This window comes from Podarcis gaigeae, assembly GCF_964106915.1.
Source record: "Podarcis gaigeae genome assembly, chromosome: 16".
Lineage (NCBI taxonomy): Eukaryota > Metazoa > Chordata > Lepidosauria > Squamata > Lacertidae > Podarcis > Podarcis gaigeae.
Genome location: NC_139693.1, coordinates 5,633,741 through 5,645,864, shown reverse-complemented (window position 1 = coordinate 5,645,864; position 12,124 = coordinate 5,633,741). Strand labels below are relative to the sequence as shown.

General features: G+C 47.0%; 1 protein-coding gene across 5 annotated transcripts; it reads right to left on the bottom strand.

Moving 5' to 3' along the window:
• Positions 1 to 755: 755 nt before the first annotated feature.
• Positions 756 to 11,237, bottom strand: LOC310833370 (intelectin-1-like). 5 transcript variants are annotated; one of them, XM_083716080.1, is made up of 8 exons: positions 11,110 to 11,237; positions 7,924 to 8,036; positions 6,177 to 6,341; positions 5,232 to 5,479; positions 4,232 to 4,390; positions 3,205 to 3,325; positions 2,789 to 2,892; positions 756 to 1,023 (listed from the first exon to the last, which is right to left on the bottom strand). In XM_083716080.1, exons 2-8 carry the CDS (start codon positions 7,982 to 7,984, stop codon positions 874 to 876), a joined length of 1,008 nt encoding a protein of 335 aa, XP_083572206.1. In that variant the 5' UTR covers positions 7,985 to 8,036; positions 11,110 to 11,237; the 3' UTR covers positions 756 to 873. The 5 variants fall into 5 exon arrangements, with proteins under 5 accessions (XP_083572206.1, XP_083572202.1, XP_083572204.1 ...); XM_083716076.1 differs by lacking the exon at positions 3,205 to 3,325; XM_083716078.1 differs by lacking the exon at positions 3,205 to 3,325 and having other exon boundaries at positions 7,936 to 8,036.
• Between the last annotated feature and the right edge of the window lie 887 nt (positions 11,238 to 12,124).

Below are 12,124 nucleotides of genomic sequence, written 5' to 3'. Positions count from 1 at the left end.
GCCATTCTTTTGTAGTGGTAAAATACTTATTTCCTGAGCCAGGTCACAGGCTCACACCTTTATCTTAAATGTGTCCTTAAGACAGGATTTGTGAGGAAAGAGACAATGGGGAGACTTTTCCATTTTGACCATGCAGAGAAACATTTGCTCAGTTTAGGAATCAAAATGGTTCCAGGTTGGCTTTCCTGTGCTGATCTATGTACGTGTGGTTATGAACGTTGCCATATATCTAAGACCATAAAATTCCATCACAGGACTTAATAAATCTTGTAAAAGCTGGCTGGGTTGTTATCTCGGCTAGCACCCACATATCATCCTGACACTTACAATTATTATTTTTTTGCATGCAGTTGTACCTAATGTACACACTTCGGCAAAGAACCACCCTGACAGAATGCATCACAAATATATATTTCTTTAGGCACAGTTTCTCCTGATATACCATTTTAGTTTGAATGGAGAACTGCACCACAGAATTCGAGAAGGTGCCAATTTGGAAGGGCGGTTCTGCTTCCCATAGTATTTCGGGAAGGGCTAATGAAACAGCTTTGCAACTCAAATGCAAGCTGATCTGAATTTCCACCCCCTCGTCACAAATGCCTTCCTGTCCCCCAAATAGCGATATTCATTCCGTTCCCCCGCAACGTTGTGAGCAGACAGCTTGGTCAGAATGCAACCACGAAAAGACGAAACTAGAATTCGTGGGCAGTGGCACGATGCTTTTGATGGGATGATGCAAGAAAGACTAAGACTCGTATGAACCAGATGGTTGTATTAGCCTTGTTGACATGAGATGAGATTTAGCTAGGGGGAAACGTCCTCATTCTCCAGTCCAAAGCTCTGGTGCTCAGAGAATTGGCAGCGGTCTTAGACTCAGCGGTAAAAGATCAGCATCGCAGACTCCAGCAACTGTTTTGAAGCACTCCAGCCAGTGTGGGTGCCGTAGCCTTCCCAGTCAAAGGCCGTGTAGTCGCCGCACTGCCGACTTGATTCCGGAAAGTACCCTCCTCCACCGACACAGAACTGGAGAAAGGAAATTTGGGAGAGTCTAGCTCGGAACTGGGAGTGGCCTTCATCATATTCGGTATCGCCAGCGGGACAAAGCAGCTCCCAAACTTATCCTGCCTCTTTTATTATTATTTACCGCATTTTTTGCTCTATAAGACGCACCAGACCACAAGACGCACCTAGTTTTTGGAGGAGGAAAACAAGAAAAAAAATATTCTGAATCCCAGAAGCCAGAACAGCAAGAGGGATCGCTGCACAGCAAAAGCAGCGATCCCTCTTGCTGTTCTGGCTTCTGGGATAGCTGCGCAGCCTGCATTCGCTCCATAAGATGCACAGACATTTCCCCTTACTTTTTAGGAGGGTAAAAGTGAGTCTTATAGAGCAAAAAATACGGTATTTATCACACCTTTTTTTCCCTGCAAGGTGGAATACGTGGTTTCCTCCCCCCCCCTTCGTTTAATCCCCGCAACAACCCTGTGAGGTAGGTTAGTCTGAGAGGCAGCAACTACCCCCCACCCCCACCCCAAAATGTAAAACCCAGTGATCTCCGTGGGTGAGCGGGGATTTGAACCACAGTCTCCCAGGTCCTAGTCCGACACTCTAACCTCTACGCCACCCCGGGAGTGGATCTAAAAAACAGTGGGGAAACCACTATAAGTACAGTGGTACCTGGGGTTATAGATGCTTCAGGTTACAGACACTTCAGGTTACAGTCTCTGCTAACCCAGAAATAGTGCCTTGGGTTCAGAACTTTGCTTCAGGATGAGAACAGAAATTGAGTGGCGGCAGCTGGAGGCCCCATTAGCTAAAGTGGTGCTTCTGGTTAAGAACAGTTTCAGGTTAAGAACGGACCTCAAGAACAAATTAAGTACTTAACCCAAGGTTTATAACATGCCCCCAAGTATAAGACGCCCCACGGGAATCCAAATTGAGAAAATGGGGGAAGATTGTATCCGTGTATAAGACGACCCACAATTTTGAACACAATTTTTAATTTAAAAAAACCTAGTCTTATACATGGAAAAGTATGGTAAGTCAGAAATTAGATTGTTTTAAATAAAAGGAGAAAAAATCCAAGGGGAAATCCAGGGGTGTAGGTAGGTGGCGGCGGCTCACCCTGGGTGTCATCCCTCAGAGGGGTGACAAAATCCCCCCTGAGCAGATCACACCCCGCCCCCCCTGGGCACCGATCACCCCCAATGGGCGCAAATGCCCCCCCCCCCGAGCAGCTCCCCCACCCCACCCCTTCAGGTGCCTGAGCAGCTAGCTCCACCGCTGGGGAAATCTCATTTTAAACCATTCCTTCTCTCTTCCGCCATCTGCTGTTGCATGTGTAAAATGCGTTCAGTTCCTTTTTTCTTTGCTAATGTAGCTGCTTTTAAATTATGCTGCTGGAGGAGACTCTTGAGAGTCCCATACTGCTAGAAGATCAAAGCTCTCCATTCTGAAGGAAATCAGCCCTGAGTGCTCACTGGAAGGACAGATCCTGAAGCTGAGGCTCCAAGACTTTGGCCACCTCATGAGAAGAGAAGACTCCCTGGAAAAGACCCTGATGTTGGGAAAGATGGAGGGCGCAAGGCGAAGGGGACGACAGAGGATGAGATGGTGGGACAGTGTTCTCGAAGCTACCAGCAGGAGTTTGACCAAACTGCGGGAGGCAGTGGAAGACAGGAGGGCCTGGCGTGCTCTGGTCCAGGGGGTCACGAAGAGTCGGACACGACTAAACAACAACAACAATGTAGCTGAGTCCTGGCTCTCTTTCCACCAACTTACAACTCACCGTTTCTGTGTTACAGCCGGTGGCTTTGATCCCAGCACAGAGCGCCATGGCAGCTTTCTCATTGTTGAAGACCCGGAACTGTATGTAGCCAGCGACAAATTCGCCTGGAAAGACAGAGAGGCGGGGAGGGAGAACACAGTCTTGGTGGCTGAGAGAAAATGACAGCTTTCTCCTCCTCCGTGAATTTGTGTAATCCTCTTTGAAAGGCATGGGGACAAAGCTCACGTCCGCAACACATATATAAAATGGATGATGCACATTCAACTTACCTTTAAAGCACAGAGCTCTGCCCCCAAAGAATCCTGTGGGTTCTAATTTATCCCTCCCCAAGCTACAATTCCCTTAACAAACTAAAGTTCCCAGGATCCTTGTAGGAAAATCCATGTGGGTGTATCTTCAGACCGGAATAGACTTGCCTCTGGAATTTGGAGAGTAATAGAACGCCGTTTGCTGCGCATTTCCGGTGTCGTAGACGACAGGGACAATGGGGCCATTATTAGCTGGGCAGCTGCCAAGCCCAAACTTGACTGGGTATTGCTGGAAAGAAGAACAAATGGGAAATAAACCAGAGAGAGAGAGAGAGAGAGAGAGTAAGAGAGAGAGAGAGAGAGAGAGCTTGGCCTTTTCAACTTAGAAGCATACAAGCCTGAGCATCAAATTTGTTTGAAAAGAATATACAGTGGTACCTCGGGTTAAGTACTTAATTCGTTCCAGAGGTCCGTTCTTAACCTGAAACTGTTCTTAACCTGAGGCACCACTTTAGCTAATGGGGCCTCCTGCTGCCGCCATGCCGCTGGAGCACAATTTCTGTTCTCATCCTGAAGCAAAGTTCTTAACCTGAAGCACTTTTGCTTCGTTGGCGTGTATGAAGTGTATGTAACCTGAAGCGTATGTAACCCGAGGTACCACTGTAATTGCATCATCCTCCCTGTGTCCTTCCTTATTTACTTATTAATTTGATCACATTTAAGGACATAAGAAAAGCCTGCTGGATCAGAGCAGTGGCACATCAGGTCCAGAATTCTATTCTCTCATTGGTCAACCCGGTGCACCAATGGGAAACCCTCAAGGAGGGCCTGGGCACAACAGATATTCTCCCCTCCTCCGGTTTCCAACAACTAGCTTTCAGAAGCATCTACAGCCTCCAGACAGAGGTGAAGCTAGCTGCTCCGACACCCAGAGCGGCGCTCATGCTGTACACCCGGGGGTTGGGCCATGGGGGCAGGGCGAGCATCCCTTTTCCATGTTTTCCCTAACAAAGTCATAACAGAGGGAAGAGTGAAGTTGGGATGGGATGGGAACCTGGACCTCTGAGATCTACATCTGAGGCCTTCAGGTATTTGGAAGTCTCCTGCTCTCCAACACACATCGCCACCTCCTTGTGAGAGTTCCAGGCTAACTGAGGCACTAAATATTGACTGTCCATTCAGCCACATCAGTTACCTGATAAAGCCCGTGAAGGTTCCCTCCTTCTACAGACAAGAACCCGGTCTCGGTGTGATACCTCAAGAAGGCAGAGTCACGCCATTCCCTCATGGGGGTGTTGTTTGGGACATGCCAGATGGCCATATCCCGTGCTTGGAGGTCAGAGTAGCCTGGATTCTGTAAAATATCAAAAGAGGGTAGGGGAAAACACCTATATATTTAGTCAGGGCCTTATTCTGCAATCAGAGTGCCTCAGTGGCGGATTCATAATGGACCATCCACACAAGACTCTGCTTTAATACCGTATTTTTCGCTCTATAGGACACACCCGACCATAAGACACACCTAGTTTTAGAGGGGGAGAACAAGGGGGGGGGAATTCTCTCCCTCTCTCCACAGCGCCCCTTCAGCGAAACAGCAGGAGAACGGAGGCTTTGTGTTGCTTTCGCTGAAGCCATGGAGCCTGCATTTGTTCCATAAGATGCACACACATCTCCCCTTAATTTTTGGAGGGAAAAACGTGTGTCTTATAGAGCAAAAGATACGGTAGTTCTGTGATGCTTCCACGAGGTTAACACATTGCTGCCATCTAGAGGGACGACTCCATAACGCAACCAAAGTGGAATGAAAAGTTAGGAAGTTATAGGGCAGGGGTCAGCAACCTAAGGCCCATGGGCTGGAAGCAGCCCACGGAGGTCATTTGACCTGTCCACAAGCCCCCCCCAACTGAGCTGGCCAGCGTGACTAAGCTGCTTCTGGCACAACAGAACACCGTGAAGGAAACCAGAGCACATGGAAATGCTATTTACCTTCCAGCCACAGCGGTACCTATTTATCTGCTTGCACTGTGTGCTTTCGAACTGCTAGGTTGGCAGGAGTTCGGACAGAGCAACAGGAGCTCACCCCGCCGCAGGGATTCAAACCGCCGACCTTTTGATTGGCAAGCCCAAGAGGCTCAGTGGTTAGACCACAGCCACCCACGTCCTCAAGAAACTCAAGAAAGGTAACAGAGCCTCACCTTATAGTCATCACACGTTGAGCCCACAGCTGTCCCAAAGGTGTTGTTATTGGACCAGTTGCCTTCTCCACTTGGGTAATTGGCAGTGTTCCCTTGTTGACTAGACCAGCGATCTCCCAGGGTGCACTTCCCATAAATGTTGTTCTCGTGGATGCTGGCCACCAGCGTCCAGCCGCCTCCATTGGTGGACATGTCGCAGAAGGTTTGGTAGATCTCACCGTCCTCCGTGCTCAGGAAATACAACCCATCTGCCGATGAGCCAAACAGGCTATCATTATGACCCTCTCTCCACTGGCGGCATTGACTCTGATCACGTTTTGTAATCCTTGCCGCATCTCAGGCGTGGAGAGTCCTCCCCTACCTTCGGGAACTCCACAGATAAGAATTAACGAGCATTTGATATATTTATGGTCCTTTTATTACAGCATCATGTCGCAAGCACAAATATACAGCTCTTCACAAGGAGGGTAGCTGGCTACTCTAAATCCTTCCTCCGACCTCCGCAACAATTAAGTTCATTCCTCCCTCTGCCTCTTTTGCTCCCTGATACGTTCGGACCTCCGAGTCCACGGTGAGGGCAGTGTCCCCCACACTCTCAAGTGGCGTCTCAGCTAGCTGCACCCTCCCTTCTGTCTCCCTTGTCATTATCTCGTAACTAGGTAGCTCCTCCCTAAGCTGTTCAGCTCCTGTCTCTTTCTGTTTCTGAACAGGTTGTGGACGGAGGGGGGCGACTCTTCCCCCTACAGCTCTCCATCAGAGAGAAGCTGGTCTGCCATAGAATGCAGTCCCCAGTTCTCATTTTCAGACCATTCCCTGACACCGCGGTGAGCATAGAATCATAGAATTGTAGAGTCAGAAGGGACCTAAAGGGGCATTTGGCCCAACCCCCTTGAGATGCCTACGAAGAGCCCCTGATCAGGCGTATCTCCTTCTTGGCTTACCTACCTGGAGCTCCTTCCAGAGCCGTTTTGATTTCCTTGCAGCTCCGAGGGAGGGTCTGGAGGAGGTTTGGGACCAGGCCCTGCTGGTTCTGGAGGCAACTGGCATCTTCCCATTTGACCATCAGCTTGAGGATGTCTTTTTTCAAGGAGGCGATGCAACCGTCCGTGTCTGCGCAGAAGGGGCTCCTTATTAGACTCAGGAGAGGAAAGGTGGAGTGCATTTATTGGGGAAAGAGGTGGGAACGTGTTTTGTGGACCTCTCGATCTACAGTCATGCCTCCTGTTACTATAGCTTCAGGTTGCATCCCACGGTGACCCAGAAGTAATGGAACGGGTTACTTCTGGGTTTTGCTGCTCACGCATGCGCAGAAGCGCAAAATGACATCATGACATGCCCAGAAACGGCGAATCATGACCCATGCACACGCAGACGCGTGTTGCTTTCTGTTCAGGTTGCGAATGGGCCTCCGGAACAGATCCCATTCTCAACCAGAGGTGGCACTGTAAAGTCTTCTGGGCGGTCTTTTTCATGCCATCACCATGATAAATTCTCATAATCCTGCACCACATTCCCACCCAGCTGCCAAACACTGCCTCAATTTAGGATGTCTGATGAAGAGGAGGATCAGACACTGGGACTGCTATGGCTAAAGAACCGCTTTCCCCCTTAAAACCATCTGAGGATCTTCTTTGTGTCCTACCTTCAAGGGAGGTCCAGGGGTTGGTGGTGAGGGAACAGGGCCTTCCCTGTAGTAGCCACGCTGTTAAGGGAATGTTTCCCCTGGCAATTTGACTGGCACTGATTTCGTCATCATTTCAGTACCAGGCAAAATCATTTTTCTGTTTTTCTAAGCAGTTGGGTAGCACCAATGACGTTATGCGGCACTGTTAAAACTCCTTTCTATTTATTTTATTATTTTATTTCTTACCTTGATTGTAAATCGATTTGAGGCTTTTTTTTAATCTCCCTAGATAGAGCCATAGGACTGGAAAATCCAGGACTTTGCACGGCAGAAATTTCAATAAAACAATGAACAGGAGGGTGGTGATACAATGCCTACTGCAATTGTCACATGTATTAGGTTTTCTTCCAAAAGAAAAGAAATGAGCACAGACCCACTGATATATTACAAGTGAGCTCTTTACTCAATACGTTTGCAATTGTTTAAGATAAAACCTATTTGGAATTGAAACTACTTTTGCCATTTTTCTGGACGTTTATTGTTTGTTTACAGATAGTTGCTTTGGTGATATTGTCTTGTGAAGATGTCGGCAGCCTTTCAAAATGTCTGGGAAAACTTGGGGGAAATGTGCAAGCAGGTTTTTTTTGCTGAAATGTTTAAGAAATTGCTACAAAACTGGGAGGGGGGTTGCAAGAACTTTGGTCAATAAACTTTGGCACTGGTGGAGGCATTCTATGTCTTGCATATGTGTGAGAGAGAGAGAAAGAGAGAGAGAGAGAAAGAAAGAAAGAAAGAAAGAAAGAAAGAAAGAAAGAAAGAAAGAAAGAAAGAAAGAAAAGGGGAACTGGGGTGGAGAAGGAAATATGTTTTTGTCCTTTTGGAGGGCAGCTGTCTGTGAGAGAGTGGTCTTGAAACATAAGATAGTGTGGCCCTTTGGTTGGTTCAGAAACGGAGAAGGAAAGAAAATGTCAGTGTGGTTTTAAGGAGGGAAATTGAGGCAATAAAAGCTTTACAAAACATTATGTAGCTAGTTCTCCCCTCTTCCCCTATGAACATACATAGACTTACCACACTCCAAACCTTTTGGGAAGACAATCACACAAAGCAGAATGGCCACAAGCGCCTTCATTCTTCTGAGTGGGAGAGATCAAGTTTATTTCGTGAGAATCACTCTTCACCACCTACAAAAAAAAAGTCTCTCAGGCAGAAATCCACATGAATCTGACCTTTGAAGAGTTTGTAAGTAAACTATTTTTAACTTACTGAATGTGTGGTCTTTTTCTATGCTGGGGGGAGAGGGAAACTCTGGTACTGACTTTAAAGGGCACATTTTAAGGGCCTTTATCTCCACACTTTGCTGAATATTTTGTGACTATAAATCTCTGCTGAGGTTCTCTCACCAAAGAGTACTTGCCCCAAATGTGATTTTGGCATATATATGCATCCCAACAAAAACTGCAATGTCAACAATTCCAATTTCCTGATTCAGTCTACATTCCGAGGCAAGCATACCATGTTTACACTATCTGAAACAATATGTGAACTGAAACACAGCCATCCTTTGAAACTGGCACTGAATTTTACAACGAAGTCCTCCAGCCAACAAGTGTACAGTATATACAAATAGATTGTGTATACTATTGTGAAGTTTGCATAAAGATACATACAGCTGTGAATAGAAAGAAAGGTAAAGAGACCCCTGACCATTAGGTCCAGTCGTCTGTGAATATTGCATGCAAAAAATGCATTATATTACAGGAAACAACTTTGTAAAAATGTGTCTGTTGGACATATCCATATGAATGTGGATATTAGGAGAAATTTGCACTGAAATGCTGATAAATTTTCATGAGCACATTTTTTTAAAAAAATGCAAGTCGGTGTGGAAATTTGATGAACCAAACTTAGGGCTGAAAACATTGTGAACAGTTTCACCCAGTCCGACTCCTGGATGATTGGAGGTTGCACAAAAATACTTTCGGACTTTATTTTGGAGCTGCAAGCCTCCTCCACCCGCCCACCCCTGCTCCAAAGTTCTTTGTTCCAGTTGCAAAAGCGGAACTGTCCCCAAGGCATGAGAAATGCCTGTGAAATAAATCTGAGGGAAAGAGAACAGACTAACATAGGGAGGGGTCATTTTATTACAAACCCAGGCCAATATTCTAGAGGGCAGAAAGAAGGGGGAAAATTTCAAGGCAAGCGAAATCTTGCTGTGGGTGTGGCATAGACCACCCTTCAGCCAGACAGGACGGCTGGGCTGTTGCAACTTGTCTCCAGAGCCAGTGTGGTGTAGTGGTTAAGAGCGGTAGACTTGTAATCTGGTGAACCAGGTTCGATTCCCCACTCCTCCACATGCAGCTGCTGGGTGACCTTGGGCCAGTCACACTTCTCTGAAGTCTCTCAGCCCCACTCACCTCACAGAGTGTTTGTTGTGGGGGAGGAAGGGAAAGGAGATTGCTAGCCACTTTGAGACTCCTTCGGGTAGTGATAAAACGGGATATCAAATCCAAACTCTTCTTCTTCTTCCAGACCACAGAGTCACATTTGAGCTTCCTGCATGCCCTTTGGGAGGTTGGTGTCCAAGTTTGGGAAGCCTGAGAGAACTGAGCCAGTGGTTTGCATAGTGGGCAGTAGCACCCACTGGGGGGGCAGTGAGATTACCCAGGGGTCACCAAGAGGCAAAGGGGTTGATTTAATCAAATGAAGAACAACAACAACAACAATTTATTATTTATACCCCACCCATCTGGCCCAGCCACTCTGGGCAGCTCCCAACTGAATATTTAAAATACAATAAAACATCAAACATTAAAAACTTCCCTAAACGGGGCTGCCTTCCGATGTCTTCTAAAAGTCAGATAGTTGTTTATTTCCTTGACATCTGATGGGAGGGAGGGCGCCACCACCAAGAAGGCCCTCTGCTTGGTTCTCTGTAACCTCACTTCTCACATGGAGGGAACCACCAAAAGGCCGTCAGAGCTGGACCTCAGTGTCCGGGCTGAACGATGAGGGTGGAGATACTCCTTCAGGTACGCTGACTTTAATTGGATTTTGAATGCAGTTTGATTGTGGCTGATTTGAATTTTGTTGTGTTATTATCTTCCTTAGCGGATCGTGCAAACCACTATTCTGAATAATGCTGTTATGGGGTGGGGTAGGGGGCACAGGGGATGAGTTTTTGGAATCAAGGGGGCAGTTTCCCAGAAAGGTTTTGGAACAACTGGACTAGGCGAGCAAAGCCTTTGGTGTAATTGTATACACCTATTAGGCCCCAAACATCTGAAAGACCAGCTCCTTCCCTGCAAGACTGCCTTGGGTGTTAAGATCAGCAGAGGAGGCACCTCTTGGTAGTTCCTCGGCCCTTGAAAGGGCAAGGGGTGGCAGTCCAGGACAGCAGACACATATTTCGGGCAGCGCAAGCAGTGCAGCCACACCAGATGTACAGCCAAGAAGGGCACCTTCTCAAAGCCACCTTGGGAAGGAGGCATGGGGGCCCTCCTTTGGGAAGGAGATAGGAGGGCTCTGGGATCCTGCCAGAGCCTCACACCTCCTTCCCAAAGCCTGGCATATTACCAAGGTCCGCCGCCCCTAAAGAGAGGGCTTTCTCCAGTGACAGCCCCTAACCTGCAGAATTATTATTATTATTATTATTATTATAGTGGTACCTCTGGTTATGTACTTAATTCGTTCCGGAGGTCCGTTCTTAACCTGAAACTATTCCTAACCTGAGGTACCACTTTAGCTAATGGGGCCTCCTGCTGCCACTGCGCGATTTCTGTTCTCATCCTGAAGCAAAGTTCTTAACCTGAGGCACTATTTCTGGGTTAGCAGAGTCTGTAACCTGAAGCGTATGTAACCTGAAGTGAATGTAACCCGAGGTACCACTGTATTTAATATTTACGGTATATCCCGCCCATCTGGCTGGGTTTCCCCAGCCACTCTGGGCGGCTTCCAACAAAGTATTAAAATACAGAATTCCCTCCCCACAGAAGTCTATTGGGAAGCTTCAAAATGTAGTTTCTGTCATGTCATTAAGACCCACCTCTTTATCCTGGCCCTTGACACCACATGTATCTGTAAATATTTTAGATATCACTCTATTTTCCCCCCCCGACCACAATTCACATTAAACTGTTGTTGTTGTTTTACGCTGCCGCCACCCACCCTGGAACCTTAGGGTGAAGGGTAGGTAAGAAATCCAATTAATGATAATGAATTAATTAATGATAATGAATTAATTAATTAATAGCTCACCCTTTCAGCAGCTCAGCTCGTTTGGAGTTTCTAAACTGCAGCTTTCAACGGCGGCCGTGGAAATGGAAGGAAAGGCGCTGGCGTTCTGCCGACTGCCCTCTGCTTTAGACAAATGGACCTTAGTCGAGGATGAGGAAATCTTTGCAGGTGACCAGCAGTGACCTGGGCTTCTTGGCACACACAAGGCAGGAGGGCAGTGGACTGACTGCAGAAGGGATCATTCTTTCTTTATTTGTATTTTTCCTTCAAGTATTCCTTCCAGGGCTTACCATCTGCAAATTCTGCTACCAATCTTTCCAACCCAGTGGTCCTCAAAGAGGATGGTACAGCCCCCTGGGGGGGAATGAGATTACCTGGTGATGCTGAGAGCTAAGAAGGGGGCAGGGGGGCACTGGAGGTGTAAATGTCTATCGGACTTTGAAAACCTCATATCAGTGGCAGATAGGTAGCCGTGTTGGTCTGCCATAGTCAAAACAAAAAAAATTCCTTCCAGTAGCACCTTAAAGACCAACTAAGTTAGTTCTTGGTATGAGCTTTCGTGCGCATGGTATCTGAAGAAGTGTGCATGCACACGAAAGCTCATACCAAGAACTAACTTAGTTGGTCTTTAAGGTGCTACTGGAAGGAATTCTCATATCAGTGGGTCACGTTCATCATTTTTTGTTCAACTGATTAAAATGATTAGTTGGATTTTGAATAAACATGCAATTAATTGTTACTGTTTTAAATTTTATTGCTTTGCTTCTAGTGGGCTGTGGAAGCCACTATTCTAAATAATGCTTCTTATAGCATAAAAGTAAAGGGACCCCTGACTGCTAGGTCCAGTCATGGCCGACTCTGGGGTTGCGGCGCTCATCTCACTTTACTGGCCGAAGGAGCCGGCGTACAACTTCCGGGTCATGTGGCCAGCATACTAAGCCACTTCTGGCAAACCAGAGCAGTGCACAGAAACACTGTTTACCTTCCCACCAGAGTGGTACCTATTTATCTACTTGCACTGGCGTGTTTTCAAACT

Coding starts and splice junctions, on each gene's coding strand:
- LOC310833370 (XM_083716080.1), bottom strand. CDS start 7,984: ATGAAGGCGCTTGTGGCCATTCTGCTTTGTGTGATTGTCTTCCCAAAA. Junction 5,480..6,176: donor GGCTCTGGAAGGAGCTCCAG/GTAGGTAAGCCA, acceptor GCTCATCGGCAG/ATGGGTTGTATTTCCTGAGC. Junction 1,024..2,788: donor CCGGCTGTAACACAGAAACG/GTGAGTTGTAAG, acceptor TCCTTTCTCCAG/TTCTGTGTCGGTGGAGGAGG.